Source organism: Garra rufa, chromosome 19 (assembly GCF_049309525.1).
Source record: "Garra rufa chromosome 19, GarRuf1.0, whole genome shotgun sequence".
Lineage (NCBI taxonomy): Eukaryota > Metazoa > Chordata > Actinopteri > Cypriniformes > Cyprinidae > Garra > Garra rufa.
The window spans coordinates 32313023-32335197 of NC_133379.1; the positions used below are offsets into that span (position 1 = coordinate 32313023).

General features: G+C 34.5%; 3 protein-coding genes across 4 annotated transcripts in view; 1 reads left to right on the forward strand and 2 right to left on the reverse strand.

The window, feature by feature from the left end:
* kiaa1328 (KIAA1328 ortholog) overlaps positions 1–11408 on the reverse strand; it is a 29208-nt gene extending 17800 nt beyond the window's left edge. The window contains exons 1-5 of one of the 2 annotated variants that reach the window (XM_073824167.1): positions 11235–11408; positions 10865–11103; positions 9117–9217; positions 8864–8979; positions 1358–1482 (exon numbers count right to left, since the gene is read on the reverse strand). In XM_073824167.1, the coding sequence (XP_073680268.1) occupies positions 1358–1482; positions 8864–8979; positions 9117–9217; positions 10865–11103; positions 11235–11295 (642 nt within the window). In that variant the 5' untranslated portion in view covers positions 11296–11408. The remainder of the gene's footprint in view (positions 1–1357; positions 1483–8863; positions 8980–9116; positions 9218–10864; positions 11104–11234) is intronic. The other variant, XM_073824166.1, reaches the window with a different exon arrangement.
* A 366-nt stretch (positions 11409–11774) lies between these two features.
* On the forward strand, positions 11775–15417 carry tpgs2 (tubulin polyglutamylase complex subunit 2). Its single transcript, XM_073824169.1, has 7 exons — positions 11775–12085; positions 12819–12898; positions 12994–13081; positions 13287–13418; positions 13514–13624; positions 13731–13894; positions 15033–15417. Exons 1-7 carry the CDS (start codon positions 12010–12012, stop codon positions 15252–15254), a joined length of 873 nt encoding a protein of 290 aa, XP_073680270.1. The 5' UTR covers positions 11775–12009; the 3' UTR covers positions 15255–15417.
* A 131-nt stretch (positions 15418–15548) lies between these two features.
* On the reverse strand, positions 15549–21370 carry aqp7 (aquaporin 7). The gene is made up of 6 exons (XM_073824168.1): positions 21164–21370; positions 18701–18827; positions 18462–18599; positions 18252–18370; positions 17947–18164; positions 15549–15845 (listed from the first exon to the last, which is right to left on the reverse strand). The coding sequence occupies exons 1-6, from the start codon at positions 21278–21280 to the stop codon at positions 15653–15655; spliced, it is 912 nt and encodes a 303-aa protein (XP_073680269.1). The 5' UTR covers positions 21281–21370; the 3' UTR covers positions 15549–15652.
* Positions 21371–22175: the final 805 nt, after the last annotated feature.

Sequence of the window (22175 nt, forward strand, 5' to 3'; positions counted from 1 at the left end):
ATGACATAAGCGTAATCTAATTTACGGAATTACTGGTAAACTTCCATCAGCCTGCAGTGAGTTACTATTATAAGATCAAGGTCAATATTATACATATATTGTATATATCTTCAGTTTATATGCGTGTGTACTACTCAATTTTTTTTTAATTGCCCCCTTCAGGGTGATCTATGACTGTTTTTTGTTTTGTGGTGGTTGTTCATGAGACCCTTGTTTGTTCTGAACAGTTAAACTGAGCACTGTTCTGCAGAAAAATCCTACAGGTCCTGCAGATTCTTCAGTTTTCCAGAATCTTTTGCATATTTGAACCCTATCCAGCAGTGACTGTATGATTTTGAGATCCATCTTTTTACAGAGGTCAATTGAGGGACTCAAACACGATGCATTAAGAGCCAGAGGGTGCAAATGTTTTGAATTTAAAGATCAAGGTCAATTGTACTTAATTTGTCTTCTGGGATACATGCAAGTATCTTCTGTTGCTTCCAAAGGGCAGTACTAAATGGAAAAAAAACGATTTCAACAAAATAGGAAACATTTGGACATTTTCATCCTGTTCAAAAGTTTTCACCCCCAGCTCTAAATGCATTGTGCTTTTCTTTCTGGAGCATCACTAAATGTTTGAACCTTTTTAATAGCTGTGTCTGAGTCCCTCAATTGTCCTCAGTGTGAAAAGATGGATCTTAAAATCATATAGTCACTGCTGGAGAGGGTTCAAATATGCAAAAGATGCTGGAAAACTGAAGAATCTGCAGGACCTGGAGAATTTTTCTAAAGAACAGTGCTGTTTAACTGTTCAAAACAAACAAGAGACTCATGAACAACCATTACAAAACAATAAAAAAAACCAGTCGTAGATCATCTAGGTATCCACATAAAGTATTAAGAACCAAGTGTTCCCAAACTTTTGAAGGGTGTTGTTTTTTTGTCTTGTGGACTTTATTTTATGTAAAATATCTTACTCAGGACAGTATTAAATAAAAAAATAACATGCATTTTGTATGATCTCTCTTATTTTTGCACAGATTCTGCAATGGGTTCCCAAACTTTCGCATTCCACTGTATATGATTAAGTTATATATAAAGTTAATCTCACCAAATACTTCACTATCTATCTCAAAACGGACAAATATTACCTGTCACCTGATAAATTGGTTGGTCCTCCAGAAAATTAAGTTAGTGGAGGATACAAATAAATCTCTACCTGCTATGGTTATACAATGCCATGGCTGATCAGCTGAAATTTTAACATAGCATAGAGGATACAAATTCAGTGCACGGACATATTCAGTCTGAGCCATTTCTGGCCTCTCTCTATCGCTCTCTCCCACACACAGGCACATTCTCTTTTAGTACTCACCTTGCTGTGGGAGCAGGACTGATTGAGCAGGGTGATAGACTTGTTGAGTTTCTCTTGCTGTTGGGAGAGGTACTGCTGATAGAGTCCCAGCAGCTCCTGACACTCTCGGTACTGCTGCTGCAGGCCTGTGCTGCGGGTCAAGGGTCAACACGCACTGAATAACTCTCCGCTTTTCCCACTTAGACTAAAACTCTCCCCTCTACAGCCAGACATGGTAATCCATTTCCCCCAATGTAGTGTTGCCAACCTAATGCTGAGTAGGCAGGAGACATTATAGAGAAGGAACAAAATGAAAGAACCTTCCTCAGAGAAGTGCCTCAAAGGTAACCAGTAACAGTAAAACCAAGCTGTATGTCGAGTTAAATACAAAAATATTTTGTGAAATGCCAGCGTTATCCAGCTAGATTTCAGAGGTCTGGGAGTTGACTGGGTGCTTTAAAAATAAATACATAAATAAAATAAAAACTCAAAAAGATACAAATGCAACCGGCCAGATACAAACCTAAACATGCTTAAATAAAAATTTCAAATGAATAAGTATGGTATAACAGTAAAAGCTACAAAGAGAACTTGCATTAAAAATGTCCCCCACTGAAAGCTCAGTCGCCCAGTGTCCTTATATCAAAACCAGACCAGTTGGACTTCTTCTCTGGCTCCTGACATTTGAGTCTCTCTGGCTGAATCCCAGCCACCAATACCTGGAGTCATGTTTGCGACTTTCTGAAAAAGTGCACAGACAGAGAAGAAAGCGAGAAGAGACAGCAGCACTGCTGAGAAGAGATAGAAGTGTTTCTTCGGGGCGAGGGCTTCACACACTCCTCCATCTGGGTCTGGCTGGGCAGGGGTGGGCAGGATGCCAGGCTGTGAGACAGAGAGAGCTGGCACACATGCAGGATTGGGCAGAACTCAACTGATCTGGAGCAGAACCACAGGCACGGCGACTGCGCCGACTGATGACAGCGTGACGTACGCTCGCTTACTCTCCCACGCTCTGCAGAAATCCATTCGGTAGATCTAATTTTCCAACGCGGAAAGCAATAATGGAAAGCGACTTTTTTTGGTCTTTCTTCTTAATAATCAGCCTGGCTGTAGAGGACAAGCGCTAAGCGATCATCATAATACCTCAAGGCCCAGGAACTCGAGAGGGGCAACACAGATCAAACCGACTGAAAGTTAGAACGTTATAGAGATTATTTATAGTCCTCATATCTCCGTTATTACAATGTCAATATGCACTAAATCCAGCCTCTGCTCAACAGCCTCTCAATCCAATACCCATAAGATAAGCGTGGTAAATCTTACCTTAAAACAAAGGCTAGTATTAAACTCTCCAGAACACTGCACAATGGAAAAAGAAATCGGAACTTCACAAATACAAAACTAAGCCACAAGAGGCCATGCTCTAGTGATTTGTACTATGATAAAAGTCGGTCAATGTGAAGTTGTATAATTACAGTGGTTTAATGGTTTAAAAGGGACCCATGATTTCTGCGATGCGGAAAAAGTGACGGAATCGAGGAATCCAGTGATAAAAATGGAATTTACTGTATAACGGGGAATGTCACGGAATTTGCCAAGCTTTGGATGAATAAATCAAAAGTATGTCTAGTAGGACTAGTGTCTGAATGTTAAGCCACAGAAATTCTACATGTTTTGCGTTTCTCTGTGTGAATGAATGGCGCAGACCGTTTCGTTTACTACACACATACTGAAGCACACGTGCCGCTTGCAGTGTTTTTAGCCTCTGCTGCCTCAAAACACGAGTACATGAACACAAACAATCTCCAAAACTGCTCTGAGAGTCACTTGGTGTGCATTTTACCATTTCTTTCGTCATATCATATATAATCAGAAACTTGCAAGTCTTTACAGCAGCCCGTCAAAATAAAAGTTTGGTTTAACTTGAAGAAACTGTTACAGAAATATATTAGTTAATGCAATGATAGCACTACTACTAATAAAATTTAAAATTTAAGGAATATTTACCAAAATTACCAAATAAAATGTAAATGCATAACAGTATTTCTTGAAAATAATATTAATAATAATAATAATAATAATAATAATAATAATAATATATACTGTATATGTGTGTGTGTGTATATATATATAAATTAAAGAGATGCTTTTGATTAATAAAATTGAATAAAATCATTAAAATGGAAACAGAATTTGGTAAAAATAAAACTGAATTTAATAAAATTAATTTCATAGGGTCTTAAAATTTTTATTTGTTAAACTTTTAATAAATTGTTGTTAAATTGTGTACGTTTTATGATTTCGCTTAATTACACATGCTTTTTCATTAATATTTTTTATTCAACCATTAAAACAGAGTCTAGAAAAATTTAAAAGGGGAAAAAAATGAATTTGGGAAAAAACTAAACGGATTTCATAGGGCCCTAGTTTAAAGTGGTCATCGGGTGCAAACCTAACTTTTCCATGTTGTTTGAACATTAATGTGTGTTGGTAGTTTGTGTACACAACCACCCTACAATGATAAAAAAAAATCCACCCAGTAGTATTTTTAAATTTTTTTAAAGTAATATCCCTTTTTTAAAATCAGGTCATTCTCAGCTTCTTGTCGTTGTGACGAAAGTCACGTAACATTTAATTGATTTGTATTTATAGTATTCATAATAAAAAAATGAATAATTTACTACCATTTACTCGCCCATGTTATTTCAGACCTGCATGAACACTAAATATTTTATTTTGTTTTGATGCATGTCACAGCTTGCATCTTAAATTGGTAACATTTTGCTAAATTACACACTACATTCAGTATTCACACATACATGTGAATTTGTATTATTTAAAAAAAAAAAAGATTGACTGATACCACCAATTCAATGCTGTCAGTTTGAATGAGAAGCAAGTCTGTAATTACAATTAGCCATACAATTACTACAAATAACTAACTCTATGTTAATGTTCAGTTTCAGATTATTGAAGTATTAAATATATCCGACTATAAAAAATAAGTTAAGAGCCAAGAGAGTGCGTGGTTCTAATATCACCCAATAAACAGTTTCATATGGTAATTAGAAATGCAATATAAAGGCCTCTGGTGAATTAAATTGGCAAATTCCATCTGATTTTGTTTTACCCTGATATTGGTAACTGAAGCAGTAAAGTTGATTCTGCGCTCTAAACATAAATACACTACCATTCAAATGTTTTAGTTCAGTAAGATTTTTTTTAAAGAACTTTCTATTTTTATTCAGCAAGGATGCATTAAATTGATCTTAAGTAAAGTCATTTATCATTTTCACTTCAAAATAAATGCTGCTTTTTCAAACAACATAAAAAACTAAAATGTTCTTCTAAAATGTCTTTCTTTCTTCAGTCGTAAGGAAATTGTTTTTTGAGGAAAACATTTCAGGATTTCTCTCCATATAATGGGCTTCTATGCAGCTTCAAATGTCTCTAAACGATCGCAGCCAAGGATAGAAGGGTCTTACCTAGCAAAACGATCGGTTATTTTCTAAAAAAAAAAATTACAATTTATATACTTTTTAACCTCAAATGCTCGCCTTGTCTAGCTCTGTGTGTACTCTGTGTAATGATTAAAAAGTATATAAATTGTAAATGTTTTTTTTAGAAAATAACCCATTGTTTCGCTAGATAAGACCCTTCTTCCTCAGCTGGGATCATTTAGAGCCCTGTGAAGCTGCATTTAAACTGCATTTTGGAAGTTCAAACTCGGGGGCACCATAAAAGTCCATTATATGGAGAGAAATCCTAAAATGTTTTCCTCAAAAAACAATTTCTTTACGACTGAAGAAAGAAAGACATGAACATCTTTGATGACAAGGGGGTGAGTACATTATCTGTAAATTTTTGAACAGTAAACAGATCTTTTAAATTCTATTCATATTCGATAACACTACTGTTTTTAATGTATTTTTGATCAAATAAACGCGGCCTATGTAGGTGGAAACATCTAACTTAAATTCATCGGGTTTATTATTGTAGCTTATTCAAGAGCTTGACTGTCCAAAATGAAATGATTCAAGGGGATCTCAAATCCTGAGCTGCCAACAAACACTGTCCTTCATGACAGCTGGATGTCAAAGCACTGTGTAATAGCAGGTATGAAATGAGTAACTGTTCAACAAGAACTCTTACCATAAATAGGCCTCTCATTTGTAATGAGAACGGAGAGCCCGTCTCATAGATAGAGCGCATCGCACGCAGGCATCTACCTCGCAGCTGACGAGAGGCTTCTGATACTCCGATAGACAGGTTGGGCGTAAACACACATATTAATACATTAACAGAAGGGCGTGCGGGAACGCTCAGCGCCTGGTAATCTGGAGCGACTGGAGCGGGACTGATAAGATTCTCTCCCGCTTCCCGCGGCGCAGGCACCTCTGTTGGCTGCCGGCCAATCGGAGCTCATTCCGAGGGCCTACATCAGGAGAAAAGAAAGCTGCAGGCACGGTGTGTCTCCACCCCCCCGTCCAAAAATACACAAAATCAGAGTTTGCATTCGATATTTCAGACAGCCGCTGTCAACATGATTCACTCCCCTGTCAGCCGGCGCAGAAATAAAATAATGAAATCCACCTCGAGGTAGAACAAAATTGCGCCGAGGAGAATATTTTACGGGGCCTCTCGGCCGGATGGTCTGCGTGTGTAGGTTGAGATGTAAATCGATAGGAGGACAGTTCACACGACCGCACGCTTCGATTTAAATAGCAGCCAAAGTGACTCACCAAGCCGCTGATGATTTGATTATTTATATATCGTGAGACTTCATTTGCTGCGAGCATGTGGTTTATTACTTCCAATTATTAGTGTGTCTACAAAACTAATTGGTCATAAACAATACGCGAGCGGCGGGTTTGTGATTAAGTGGCATTTCTGTGAGGGTTTAAACCCTACCTAAGCTCATCCCGCTGGGATGTGCGGATTCGGAACTAGTCAAACAAACTATTACAAAAGGACTCATGCTCCTCTGATCCATCCACGGCGTTCGGAAAAGCGTCCATGCAAACTTCAATAAGATTAATGATACTGATGAATGCATTCAACTTCTCCTTTGTGTCTTCCATGCGTCTTGATGTAAATTCCTTGTGAAGAACAAAGATTGCGAGCTTCTCTGTAATAGAATCTACCGCTCGGAGACGTGGTGTAGAATGCCAAAGACAGGCTTGAGAAAATTCTAATTTCATTCCGTACACGAGCTTCAAATTCTTCCTACGCACAGAATGTAACTTATAATTTTTTCCCCCTCCCACGGAGATATTTCCTCCTGATAATCGCGATTCTGACAGATGAGATGGAGACGATGCGAGCAATTATTCTACGCAGACCCTCGTAACTCAGTTTGTCTTTTTGCGTCCCCCTTAACCTTTAAGAACAGTGGGCCAGCATCTGTCTGATACCTTTAGAGACCTTCCCGTCTCTGCAGGGGGCTTTCATAGAGTTTATCTTGCACTACAATCTCTTTTTAATGGAGTTTTGAATTTTAGTGGAAATGCCAGGCCGTGGAGCCAAAGTGCATTTAATTGAGTTGAGCCCGCCTAATTTCTGAGCTCGCCTGCCAAATCTGCAATTTAGCAGCCTGCGATTGCTCTTCGTATTTCACAGAGTTGCGCGAAACTGATGGTCCGCCATGTCTTTTGACCAGAGCAAGATCACCAAAGCTGGCAGAACCGCAAAGAAAAAAAGGCAGCATCAGAACTGTGCGAAGTTTGTGATGTGCCAGCCGGATGACAGGTTGGCACAAGAAGAAACCCACGCCGTTCCCAGTGGTTCTGCGATTGGTGCCAGCTCTTTCAATTTCAAATGAAAATTAAAAGCAGTTCAACCCAAACCAAGGACGGGTCTGATCCCTGAGCTGGAAAACTGGCATCTAAAAGGGTAAATATTAAACGTAACACAGTGTGAACTGTGAATGCTCTTTGTTGTTTGTCTGTTACATTTCACACCATCATGCTGCAAATAAAGCTTATTTTATCTTCAATGAAAACATTCAACATTAGTATCGCCCAATGTGACACATAACGCCAAAGGAAGTGAATGTTCCCCCTGAATGTAATTCAAAAATCGTCTCAATGACGTCCTGTGGTTATGTTGCCCCTACAGCAGTCACGACGAGGCTGAACACAGATCCAAAGCTTAGGCAACACTGCCCCCTGTCAGTCTAATTTACCAAATAGTCCTTCACTTATCTTGGCCTGTGATATGAGTCAACACTTTAAATTACTCTACCTTTCAAATTACACTACCATTCAAAAGCAGTAGTAAGATTAAAAAAAAAAAAAAAAGAAATTAATAATTTTATCCAAAAAGGATGCATTGAACTGATCAAATGTGACAGCAAAGACATTTATAATGTTACAAAAGATTTCCATTTCAAATAAATGCTGCTCTTTTTAACAATTTTTTATTTATCAAAACATCTTAAAAAAATAATTTAAGGTTTCGACCAAAATGGGACTTATTATACTGAAAATAATAAGAAATGTTTCTCGAGCAGCAAACCAACAATCATTACATTTATTTTAAATTCTAATAATGTTTCATAATAATAATCAAAAAATTGCAGCATTGGTGAACATAAAATGACTTTTGAACAGTAGTTTAATAATCAAATAATTTAAAATACATATGAGCATACTCACATACATGAGTATTATAAACTGAAAAGTTTTTGGACAGTAAGATTTTTAATGTTTTCTGCTCACCAAGCCTGCATCTATTTGAACAAAAACCATAAATATTTTTACTATTTAAAATGACGGTTTTCTATTTAAATATATTTTAAAATGTAATTTATTCCTGTGATTTCAAAACTATTTTTTTAGAATAATTACTCCAGTCACATGATCCTTCAGAAATCATTCTAATATTTGGATTTGCTGCTCAAAAAAACAATTATTATTATGTGGAGCAATAGTAGATTTTTTTTTCAGGTTTCTTTGATGAATAGAGAGTTCAGAAGAACAGCATTTATCTGAAATAGAAATCTTTTGTAACATTATAAATGTCTTTATCATCACTTTTGATCAATTTAAAGCATCCATGCTAAATAAAAGTATTAATTTCAATCATTTCTACAAAATGTACTCAACTGTTTTTTAATATTGATAATAATTATTAAAATTGTTTCTTGAACAGCAAAATCAGCATATTAGAATGATTTCTAAAGGATCATGTCACACTCAAGAGTGGAGTAATGATGCTGAAAATTTAGCTTTGATCACAGGAATAAATTACATTTTAAAATATATTCAAATAGAAAACAGCTATTTCAAATAGTAAAAATATTTCACAATATTAATGCTTTTGCTGTATTTTGGATCAAATAAATGCAGGCTTGCTAAGCAGAAGAGACTTCTTTACAAAAAAAAAAAAACATTTAAAATCTTACTGTCCAAACACTTTTTTTTGACAGAAAAAAAAAAAAGGATTTAATTTACACAAAAGCAAAGCATAAAATTGAAATTCGCCCAAAACATTCTTACCACTTCCTTGCTTGTCATAAAAGGATACCTTCTCTCTCCTGTACAATGAGTTGGTTTTGTTGCTCTAGCTGTTGGATTTTTTTCTCAAACGTCTCCTGTTCATTCCTAAGTTTCTGTACAGATTCCTCTTTTTCTTCACTAACTCTGAAAAGAAACACAAACAAAACAGATCAGATACACAGCTGTATCACCATGCACAGAAAATCACATTGGCTTGAGGGCTACTGTAATCATTCATTCAGTCTAAAAAGTATCAGATCACCATAATGAGAGGGCTTTACCTGGCCAGCTCCTGGATGAGATTGGCAATCCGACGCTTGTCCTCTGGGCAGAGATCCTTCAATGATGGCTTACTTTTGGCTTGAGCAGTGCTGAAGAGAGACTACAGTCCAGAACAGACACTTTTACATTTTATTTCTGCACATCTACAGAACACAAATTTCTGAATATTTTATGTACCTTGTTAGATTCCCAGTACATCCTAAAGAATAACCTTGTGAATTTATGACTGCCAAAAATAATTTGATTTGCATTTCCTTAAGGAAATTTCAGTTCATGCAAGGTGATGTTAGATAGGGACAAATGCATTATACACTATACTATTCAAAAGCTTGGAATCAGTATATTTAACAAAAGTTCAAATAGAAAACTGTATATTTTACTGTTTTGCTGTACTTTGAATCAAATAAATGCAGGCTTGGGGAGCAGAAGAGACTTAAAAAACATTACAAATTTTACTGTTCAAAATACTGTTAGTGTATTTTGGTCACTACATAATTTTCATACTTTCTATTTTACATCATAGTTTTGATAACTTTTGACTGTAGTATACACTATATTGCCAAAAGTATTGGGACACCGCGTTCTAATGAGCAGGTTTGACTACTGTAGTAATTTCCATGGGTTCAAATCCTAATGTTTAAGAATATGATGATATTCTAGGGGATTATGTTGTTCTAATTTGATAGCAACAGCTTTGACAGGATCCTTTTCTATTCTAACATGACAATGCCTCTGTGTATAAGGCAAGGTTAAAAAGAAATTTGATTGATTGATTCTGTCATTGTGGAAGAACTTGACTGGTCTGCAGAAAGCCAAGTCCTAATCCCAGCTGAACATCTCTGGAGTGACTTTAAATGCAGACTTTGAGCGAAAAACTCATCACCAAACACCAGTTGCTTGTAACTATGGGTAAAGCAATTTTTGACACTTCCAAAACAGTTGCAACAGAGATGGAAATACAATTTATAAATACATGAATTGTTTCCATCTTTGTTCCCACAGTTTTGGAAGTGCCTTTTTCTGTTCTAAAGAAGGGGTGTCCCAATATTTTTGTCCATATAGTGAATGTTCAAGACATTGGTGTTTGGTGATGAGTTTTTGGCTCAAGGTCTGCATTTAAAGTCAGATGAGATTAGGCTTTGCTTTCTGCAGTCCAGTCAAATTCTTTAACACTGACTGAATCAATAATTTCTTTTTGAACCTTGCCTTATACACAAAGGCATTGTCATGTCAGAATTGAAGAGGGTCCTGCCATAACTGTTGCTGTAAAAGTAAAAGCACACAATACCCTAGAATATCATTATATGCTTAAACATTAAGATTTGTACCCATAGAAATTAGTAAATTAGTCAAACCTGTTCATTAGAAGGGGGTGTCCCAATACTTTCGGCAATATAGTGTATGTTAAATGATTAGACTTGAATTAACTGCAGACACAGGGATGCAATCTCATCTGGGGTAAAAAAAGATGACAAAGACACAACCACTGTAGAGGGATAGAATTTTTTTTTAAAAATATGGATTTTCATTCAATTTTAGCATGAGTATACAAAAATTCTCTACTTAAGCTGTGTCATACATTAAAGTAGTTGTTTTTATGAAACTTAATCAATATGACCATAGAATAATGACAATGATGATACTGATATTGATAAAAATAATAATGTGTTGGTTGATGGCAGAATCACACCAATTACACATTTTTTTTATTAAAAAATATGATTGAATTGAATTTGTCAATGCTCACCTGAGCTGACGTGAAAGAAGGCAGTTCTGGTTCTGGTGCAAGTGTAGTGATTTTGGATCTGGATACAACCGAAGGTATCTTCTGATCTGAAGCTATACCCACCGCCATCTCAGCACTTTGCATGGCTGAATGCAATCCTGTTTTTTTCCTACTTTTATCCATGCCGCTAGACCTCCTTTTTATCTTTTCCTCAGTATTATTTGCAGACCCAACCTTCAGACCGGCATTCTTGCTCATCCCTAAGAGAGGATGGGAGTGACAGTTTTCAAATGTCAAACATGAGTTGTCAGAATGATGAACAAGTCATGATATTTTAGTACTTGACAGTATCAGTCAAAAACATTAAAACTGACATAAATCCAAATCTCACCTGTAACAAAAACCATGGGCTGCTCTTCATCTGACTCTATGCAAGTTAAAGAGCCTAGCATAAAAATAAAAGGTCTACAATACTAACAGTATTGTGATGCTGATGCAATGCACTGTAATGTAGTTGTATGCCTTCTACTGTAGTACTGAAGCAATATATTGTACTACTTGTCCATTTCAAAACAGTTACAGTTCACTGCAGTCTGTTTTATTTCTAATAACATGAATTGAAATTCAGTACAGCACATGTATTGTCACGACAACTGCAGCTTTGTGTACTAAAACTAACGTTAGAGTTCAATTAAGCTGACAATGAAAATCCGCTAATAAGCTATTAGCCTCCCTTCTCTCATAAACACCGACAACTCACCGTGGCTAACCTTTATGCTTGCTAAATCATAAAAATATATCTCATTGAAACAGACTCGTTGATTAAAAACACGACAAAATGTAAGGATACTGTCATGAATCCAGTAAAATCCACTGCCATGTTTGCCCTCAGCAACAGACGCCATACTGAAACAACCGCCACTTCCAGATTACGCGCAGAAGCTCCTCCTCTTTTTCACCTCTGGCGAGCGTGATTGGATAACGTTCGCTTGCTGCACCCGCCTCTCTAGAATACTATTGGTCAATTCACTCATCTGTCATGTTCTCAACCAATCGGAGCGGAGAACTACAGTGTTTTGGTTCTGAGTGCTTGGTAACCTCAGCATCCTTCGGTGTTACTGCAGCAAGGGAATCTATGACATAGATGTGTTTTATGTTATTTTGGAATGGAGGAGGTGAAAGATGACAACACATACAAGGGGTTTGTAGATAGACTTACCCTCGGTATTACTCGGGTTTTAGGTGAGTGGACAATGTTTCATATTAATACGTATAAACCGCATCCTACAATAGGCTGCATGCTCTTCTGGGTTGCTTTGGTTTTAGGTGGTCGACCAGCTTGGCCAGACTGGGAAACCAATTTAAGGAATTTGAAGTGGATTAAAATGTTTGTTTTTCTTCATTAAGGTTGCTGTCTAAGCACTAATGGAAACCAGTCAATTATCAACGCCCAAATTGAGATTAATTTCTTATTTAATGATTGGTTACATGTATATATGTGACCCTGGACCACAAAACCTTAAGTCTTAAGTAGCACAGGTATATTTGTAGCAATAGCCATAAATACATTGTATGGGTCAAAATGATCGATTTTATGCCAAAATATTTAGGATATTAAGTAAAGACCATGTTCCATGAAGATATTATGTAAATTTTCTAACATAAATATATCAAAATTAATTTTTTGATTAGTAATATGCATTACTAAGATCTTCATTTGGACATCTTTACAGGCAATTTTCTCAATATTTAGATTGTTTTTACCCCCCTTTAGATTCCAGATTTTCAAATAGTTGCATCTCAGCCAAATATTGTTATATCCTATCAATCATCCATTATGACATTAGCTAAGAAAATTGTTTATTTATTCACCATTCAGATAATGCATAAATCTCAATTTAAAAAAAAATTGACCTTTATGACTGGTTTTGTGGTCCAGGGTCACATATGTGCATTGCATTCATGTGTTTGACAGAGAACCTCCCAGGTGTGCTGGATGTACGATTCGTAGAGAAACCCCCTGCGGAAAAGCGATGCCTTCTCTCCTGGGAGCAGGTATGGAGGAATTTGAGTTTAACAAAGAACATTCTCAAAGCAAAGCTTTAATGTGGGTATGTTTACATCAGATGTGCTTTTCCCATGTTTTCCAGAAAAGCAACTGCGCTCTGCCAGAAGATCTAAGAGATTTCTATCTCACAACAGATGGCTTCATGCTCGCCTGGAACACCAAGCTGGAAAGTGAGCCCCGTGAAACATGCACTGATCTCTTAAACCCATTATAATTTGGAAAAACTGTAACGATGCCTTCAATGTACCCCTATTATGCTGCTTTTTTAAATCTGATGTTTTCCTGCACTGAACTTTTCAATTCAGTGTTATGTTTAATCGTTAATTCTAAAAATGCATGCTTTTCAAGTTAATTTATATGCTTTGTGTCTTGCAGATGAAGTTGTTCCAGTGGGTTGCATGATGATCAACAATGTTGCTCAGTTACGCCCTTTAATTCAGTCAAATGTATATTCCCTCCCCAATGCACCTACTTTAGCTGATCTTGACTTTGATGATGACTTGGATGGTGAGATTTCGTAGCTATAGCGTGATTTCATTGCCTCCCTTTTGATTCAGTAAAATTTGCATGGATTATATATCAGCTTTTCAAAATGTTTTTAGAATCTGATGGCCCGGAAAAGCCTCATTTTGATTCTCGTAGTCGCATCTTTGAGCTGGACCCCTGCAATGGCAATGGCAAAGTTTGTCTTGTTTACAAGAACTGCACTCTAGGTGATTATGCATCCCACATTTAATCCAGAAATAGATAGAATACAGAAAGGTTCATGTCATTTTAATCTACCATCTGGCCCTGTGTCTGCTGGACTGTTCTGTGTAGGTGTAATGGCCCAGCAGTGTGAGGTGTGGTTCTTGGACAGATCACTTTTCTGGCACTATCTCACCCCTTCCTTCACTGCCTACTACCGGCTTATGATCACTCATCTGGGGCTGCCCGAGTGGCAGTATAATTTCACTCCGTATGGCCCCAGCCCACAAGCTAAGGTCAGTATTATCTATTCAGGTCTATCTAATTTGAAGACACATCTATTCGTTTCAAAACATTTATATATTTAAACATTTACACTACCAGTCAAAAGTTTTTGAACAGTAAGATTTTTTTTCTGCTCACCAAGCCTGCATTAATTTAATCCAAAGTACAGCAAAAACAGTAAAATGTTGAAATATTTGTACTATTTAAAATCACTTTTCTATTTTAATATATTTTAAAATATAATTTATTCCTGTGATTTCAAAGCTATCATTACTCCAGTCACACGATCCTTCAGAAATCATTCTAATATTCTGATCTGCTGCTCAAAAAAACATTTATTATTATTGTTGAAAACATAATTTTATTTTTCAAGTTTCTTTGACCAATAGAAAGTTTAGAAGAACAGCGTTCATCTGAAATAAAAAATCTTTTGTAACAATATGTCTTTAGCATCAGTTTTGATCAATTTAAAGCATCCTTGCTAAATAAAACTATTAATTTCTGTAATTTTTTTTTTTTGAAAATGTACTCAACTGTTTTAAATATTGATGATAATAATAAATATTTCCTGAACAGCAAATTAGCATATTAAAATGATTTCTGAAGGATCGTGTGACACTGAATACTGGAGTAATAATGCTGAAAATTTTTCTTTGAAATCACAGGAATAATTTACATTTTAAAACATATTCAAATAGAAAGCAGTAATTTTAAATAATACAAATATTAAAGTATTTTACTGTTTTTGCTGTACTTTGGATCAAATAAATGCAGGATTGGGGGTCATTATAAATTACATACATTACATAAATGAAAAACATTATAAATTTTACTGTTCAAAAACTTTTGACTGGTAGTGAATATTAAAAACATTTATATTGAAACCATATGCAGGCACATTCAGGATCTTCTGCAGACATTTATATGAAAACCATGAAAATAACAGCATTTATTTAAAATGGAAATGTTTTGTAACCATAAAAATGTCTTTACTGTCACTTTTGATCAATTTTAAAGTGTCCTTGCTGAATAAAAATATTAATTCTTTTGAGGAAAAAAAACTTAAACCTTTTAAATAGTGTGTTCACAGTTTCAGTATGTAATCCACCACAAACTAATTTTAAATTCTCTTTTGATTTCTTAATACAGCAATGGGCCGCCCTTTACCAACCCCTGACATTCCACTGCGACTCCCATCCTGACACAGCTGGTGAACCTCTACTGAACAAACTGGACCCAGCCAAGGCATTCCGTGGCAAGGCCAAGCCACCCACTCCCAAGAAGAAGCAGGCAGCACAGGCCCCATCAAGTGGCGGGACCACAGCCAAAGCGCAGGGAGTCTCGGGAAGACACAGTGCGACTAAACGATAACCCCAGGAATGGAATGTTCTCATGCAAGCATTTTGACTGTATGTTATGCTCATGCTGGGCATGTATCCTTACTCGAGCAGCTTAATTTCATCCATTGATGTCTATGAGAGGAGTCTGTGTATGTTCACAATATTTATTAAAAATAAAAGATGGACGATCCTGAGTCCTGAGATTTCTCAATAGCTTATTCTTCTATATCTCAAAAGGTAGTAATACACACTAAACTGAGAAAGCTGGCTTGAGAAATGGACCCCATAGGCATCTCGGCTGGCATCCATGTCTCATATTAGGCATGTAAACATCTAGTGTCCCCAATGGAAATGTCTCTTTTTTTTCTCTCTCTTTGGTCCCTGTATCATTCTTGGTCTGTGACTTCAGCAGGTTTGTGAGTGAAACTCTCACACAGATATATCTGCACTGCCATTCTTGTACTTTTCCAGAGGAACACATTCAGGATCCTCTGCAGACTGTATTTTAGTGATCCTAGGATCAGGGTGGTGTAGCTCTATAAGTGCTTTGTAGATTGAAGCCCCAGTTATTCCACCAATTAAGGGGGCCACCACAGGTACCCACCACCAGCCATTGCCTGCCCTGTTAATAAGTTGAGAAATACAATACTTTAATTATATTCAGTATTTAATATTTAATTATATTCAAATCAAATTATGCTGTTGTGTCACTATAATTCACATTAAATCGATTAAAGTCCATTAAAATAATAAATTAAAATATAAAATTAAAATAATAAATAGTTCCTAAATAATTGTATTTTTACATTAAATTGTAGCAATAGTAAATCATTCATCAAAATCAAGCGTACTACTTAAAATATTTTAAATACAAATTTTACAAATAATTTATTATTTTAATTTTATATTTATTTTGGCATTTTTCTTCTTAATGAATAATACTGTAAAAATAATAGATCTTGATAAATGATAAACAATTTTTATTCTAATTGAATTACTATTTTTAAATAAGTATTATTATCAATTATTATTAGATCAAGTTTCTAAATAATAATAAAAATAGTTTTTACATTAAATTGTAGCAGTAGTAAACCATTCATCAAATTCACGCACACTACTTAAAATAATTTAAATAAAAATATAAATAAATAATTTTTTTAATATGTATTTTGCCATTTTTCTTTATAATGAATACTATAAAATAATAGATCATGATAAATGTTAAATATTTTTTATTCTAGATAAATTACTATTTTTAAATATGTATTATCAATTATTATTAGAGTTCTCAAATAATTAAAATAATTGTATCTTTACAATAAATTGTAGCGATAATAAATCATTCATCAAAATCAAGCATACTACTTAAAATATTTTAAATAAAAATATAAAATTGAAATAATAAATACATTTTAAAATGCATTTTGGCATTTTTCTTTTTAATGAATAATGCTGTAAAATAATAGATCATGATAAATCAAATATAAAATTAAAATAATATTAATAAGATTTTTCTTTAATAAATAACACTGTAATAATAATAATAGATCTTGATAAATGATAAATAGTTTTATTCTAATTGAATAACTAATGTATTATCAATTATTATTAGATAAAGTTCCTAAATGATTAAAATAACTGTATTTTTACATTAAATTGTAGCAATACTAAATCATTCATCAAAATCAAGCATACTGCTTAAAATATTTTAAATAAAAATAAAAAATAAAAATATATATTTTTAATATGTATTTTGGCAGTTTTCTTTTTAATGAATAATACTGTAAAAATAACAGATCTTGATAAATGCTAAATAATTTATATTCTAATTGAATTACTATTTTGAATATGTATTATTATCAATTATTATTAGATCAAGTTCTAAATAATAATAATAAAGAAATATTTTTTACATTAAATTATAGCAGTAGTAAATCATTCATCAACATCAAGCACACTACTTAAAATATTTTAAATAAAAATATTAAATAAAAATAATAAATTATTTTGTAATATGTATTTTGCCATTTTTCTTTTAATGAATAATACTGTAAAAATAATAGATCATGATGAATGATAAATATTTTTTTCTAAATAAATTACTGATAAACGTGTATTATTATCAATTATTATTAGACCAAGTTCCTAAATAATTAAAAATATATATTTTAAACATTTTTACATTAAATGTTTTTTTTCCTGTCACAGATCTGATCTGATAATTATGATTTTTTTTCTATCATCAGCTTTAGAGCAAAATCATAATGAATGGTTTCAAGTCTTAATCAATGCATGATTAAATAAAAAAAAATAGTATTTGTTATTCTTACATTATCATTTATTTGTAATCAATGCTATTTATTTTAATAAACAATCAAATACAATAATACATTAATATCTTTATATATTTTATTTTATTTATTATTTTAAAATATTTATTATTATTAAAGATCCTAAAATAACTTTATTTTGACAATTTCAGTCATACAGAACTACAGTTCAGTCATACTAAAAATATTTTCCTGTTACAGATCGGATTAGATAATTGTGACTGTTCCTGTTGTCAACATTTCAGCAAAACATAATAAATGGTTGTAGGTTATGCATATCAGAAATTCAAACCACAAGTTTAGTGGCCAAATAAGCGTAATATCAATAATTCACCCTGATTCAAATGCACACATTAAAGAGTGTTTCATAGCTTGATATTTGTATTTATTCACCTGAAAACCTCCGTGCCCCAACCTGCCATCATTGTGAAGACTCTTGGCCCCAGATCTCGTGTAGGATTGATAGGATAGCCGCTGTTGCTCCCCAGAGAGAGACCAATGAGCACCACCACAAGCCCCACACCCACAGGCTCACCTCCAGGAACAACGGGCTGGTTTCTCTGGTCTGCCAGAGCCATCAGACACAGCAACAGCAAGGCAGTGCCCAGAACCTGATTCAGAGATTTTGAAAAATAAAGAGTGCTTAAAAAGGAGTAGATGTGGATTATTGTTATGTTTTAATCAGCTGTTTGAAATACCTGGTCGAAGAATCCGGTGTAGATTGAGATGTAAGGTGCTGGATATGTAGCGAAGATCCCAGCTGTTGCTTTGGGGCCCGACACAGTGAAATTGCCCCCACAATAATGATATATAGCATCTATAAAGCACAGTACAGACGTGAGCGAAGAAACCTTGTGGGAATTTATTTGGCCCACTCCAACACTAAGAACAAAATAGTATTTGCTCACCATAATAAATTAAATAAATGGTCCCAGCAGCAAGGAAGGAACCCAGAAACTGGGCGAAAACATACAGTGGGAGCATCTTCCAGCGTAAATTGCCAAACACGCACATTGTCAACGAAACAGCTGCATTCATATGAGCTCCTACGTGATGGAGAAAAACGAACTGCGTGAGTATTTGTCATTTTGGAAAACGGCAATTGAAGTGAACTCTGACCTGGCGTTTGTGGTCAAGAGGGCCTCACCTGACACTTTTCCACCAACGTGCACACCCATAGCCACACTGAGCCCAAAGCCTACATTAATGCTGAAAAAATCTCCAAAAAAGCCATTTCCTGTGATTACTTGCGCAACACAGCCAAGGCCAAACACCTGGAATTCAAAAACAGTCTGTCAGAGAAACTAGATAATTCACAGATTATGTGCAGCCAGTCATTATAGGAAAATTAGGAGCCTGAATTTGAAGATCAAGGTGAATTTAACTTTTTTGTCTTCTGGGAAACATGTAAGATCTTCTGTAGCTTCTGAAGCGCAATACTAAATGAAAAAATATGATATTTAGGCAAAATAAGAAAAATGTACACGTCTTCATTATGTTCAAAAGTTTTCACCCCCCGGCTCTTAATGCATTGTGATTCCTTTTAAAGTATCAGTGAGTGTTTGAACCTTCTGCAATAGTTGCATATAAGTCCCTCAGTGTGAAAATATGGATCTTAAAATCATACAGGCATTGTTGGAAAGGGTTCAAATACACAAAAATGCTGAAAAACCAAAGAATTTGTGGGATCTAAAGGATTTTTTTTAAGAACAAGGGACTCATGAACAACTATCACTGAACAAACAAACAAAAAACAAAAAAACACAGCTGTGGATCATTCAGGTAACAACACAGCATTAAGAATCAAGTGTATGTAAACTTTTGAACGGGTAATTTTTATAAATTCTACAATTACTTTCTCTTGTGGACTATTATGTAAATGTCTTTTATTCGAAATATCATATTCAGGTCAGTACTAAATAAAAAAAAAATAAGATGCATGTATGATCCCTCTTATTTTGATCAAATAATTAACACTTTGCAGATTCTGCAAGGTGTATGTAAACTTTTGGCCTCAACTGTAAATACTAAGCATAAAAACTTAAATAATATCCCCCATAGTAATGGACGTTTTTAACACATTCAGGTGTGGAAGAGAATATCCCTAACTGGGAAACTTTTGGGAAACATGATTAGAAATAATAAACAAAATAGACAATTCATGAAATGAAAAACTTAAATTAAATGAAAATTAAAAATGTTGCTTTGGCAACTAACTGAAATAAGTTTATGTTGAAGCACTAAAATGACTAACTGAAAATAAATAAAAACTAAAACCCTGAAATAAAAAATTAATATAAATGAGCATTCAACTGGCTGAGGGCGGAGATATGCTAATTTGGGACATCATGGGCAGAGCTTGAGGAATATGACACCATACTCCTCAGAAAACCAAAAAGGCTTGATAAGAAAACCAAAAAGGCTTGATAAGTAAGACTGTCTAGGTTTTTTGGGGATTAAAAAAAAAGTATAGATTTTTTATCAGTGTAATATTGTGTCCACATATTTATATGCAAACACCATATAAAAGTGGCAAAAAAATTACTTAAAATGGAATTAAAATTAAAATATAAACTAAAGCTAATTCATAATGTTAATAAAAAGACTAATAGTATATACATATTACTAAAATAACATTACAGCTACTGAATGATAAAACAGAATTAGGTTTACACAGCATTGCTATTGGCCAAGTTTATTGCATTCGATATGGTCACATTGATTTCACCTGACAATCATGGAAAAAGTATGTCTAGCCAATCCTTCTAAGAATAGAATTTATGTAGCACATGGTCTGACCCCAGTCACCAATGCAGTGCCGGGCTACTGACCGCTCATGCAAACTGTGGGCATGTGATCGAAAGCATTACAATGACAAGTACACAATGCTCTATGAAGACTTCATGAATGAATGTCTCAATGAAACTCAATGAACTATAAAGAAATCATCAATAAAATACCAAACAGTAACATTCAATTCAACTTATTTTGTCTTTTGGGAAACATGTAAGTATCTTCTGTAGTTTCTGAAGTGCAGTACTAAATGGAAAAAATAAGGTATTTAGGCAAAATAAGAAAAAATTACACATCCTTATTCTGTTCAAAAGTTTTCACGCCCCAGCTCTTAATGCATCATTTTTCCTTCTGAAGCATCAGTGAGCGTTTGAACCTTCTGTAATAGTTGCATATGAGTCCCTCAGTTGTCCTCAGTGTGAAAAGATGGATCTCAAAATCATACAGTTATTGTTGGAAAGGGTTCAGATACACAAAAATGCTGAAAAAAACAAAGAATTTCTGAAACTGTTCAGGACAAACAAGGGACTCATGAACAACTATCACTAAACAAACAAAAAAAACAGCTGTGGATCATTCAGGTAACAAAAAAGTATTAAGAATCAAGCGTATGTAAACTTTTGAACAGGGTCATTTTTATATTTATCAGCTTTCCTTTATCAGCTATCCTATTCAGATCATTACTAAATACACAAATAACATGCATTTTGGAGTAACATTCAATTCTACTGCCTTCCAAGCTTGGCATCATTACATGATGACAATTATTCACTATTAAGCAGAATAATAAATTCTCACAAAAGAAACAACCTCTTACCATCATGATGAACGTGCAGAGGGTCTCTGCCAGGACCACTCGAACGCATTCATTTTTGATCTTCAACTTGGAAACTAAAGTAGGTGCCATATGGCCTCGAATATTACCATCCTCCATTCTGCTAACTTCCTGTTTGATTTCCTCTCACTCTTTTTTTGCAGAAATAAGCTATGTTTGTCAGTTTGCCAATTCAGATTCTTTGCATGGTTGTCATTGGGTTTGAATGGATTGTACTGTAATGTTTGTCAGGTGGTCAGCAGTGTCTATTTATATGACGTCTTCGCCCCTCCCATTACTCACGCGAACACCCTCTGGTAACCTTGGGTAATGGGAGGAGGACAGGAAATAGACAAGCACCACATGCTGACAGCAGTATCACGAGTTGTTCAAACTTTTTAAAATGTTCCATCAGTATCAATTATAGATTAGATTATCCTGCAATATATCACACATATGAACTGATATGCATGTTTTTACAGTCAAAATGAATAATTTTCATAGCAGTTTAACTTTTGTGCATGCAAACTGTGATTGTAAACATGCAATTTCTCAAATGTGGTACAAGGTCTTATTAGTTAATGTATTAATTAACATGAACAGACAATGAATAAAAATTCAGTTGTTTATTGTTTGTTCATGTTAGTTCACAGTGCATTAACTAATGTTTTAGTTTTAACAGATGTGTAGATATTAATAAACTTGAACAATCACATAATTCAATAAGTAGGCTAATTAATGAATGATTCACTCTTCTTTGTACTCTGTACTCTGATAATACGCTAATAATACACTATCAGCAGTATTTACTATAAGTTTTAAAGATTTTCTAATGTTTATCTCTTACTAAAGAATGTAGGAACTTGTGCTATAGATAAATAGATAATAGCTGACCAAAGTACATGCTTATAATATATAGACCTATATACAGAATGATAGTTTTATCATACAATAATATGTGAACCTGGACCACAAAACCAGTCTTAAGTAGCACAGGTATATTTGTAGCAATAGC

Coding starts and splice junctions, on each gene's coding strand:
- tpgs2 (XM_073824169.1), top strand. CDS start 12,010: ATGGAGGAGGTGAAAGATGACAACACATACAAGGGGTTTGTAGATAGA. Junction 12,086..12,818: donor CGGTATTACTCGGGTTTTAG/GTGAGTGGACAA, acceptor TGTGTTTGACAG/AGAACCTCCCAGGTGTGCTG. Junction 13,419..13,513: donor CTTTGATGATGACTTGGATG/GTGAGATTTCGT, acceptor AAATGTTTTTAG/AATCTGATGGCCCGGAAAAG.
- aqp7 (XM_073824168.1), bottom strand. CDS start 21,280: ATGGAGGATGGTAATATTCGAGGCCATATGGCACCTACTTTAGTTTCC. Junction 18,165..18,251: donor ACACCGGATTCTTCGACCAG/GTATTTCAAACA, acceptor TCTCTGAATCAG/GTTCTGGGCACTGCCTTGCT. Junction 15,846..17,946: donor TGGGGCACGGAGGTTTTCAG/GTGAATAAATAC, acceptor ACTTATTAACAG/GGCAGGCAATGGCTGGTGGT.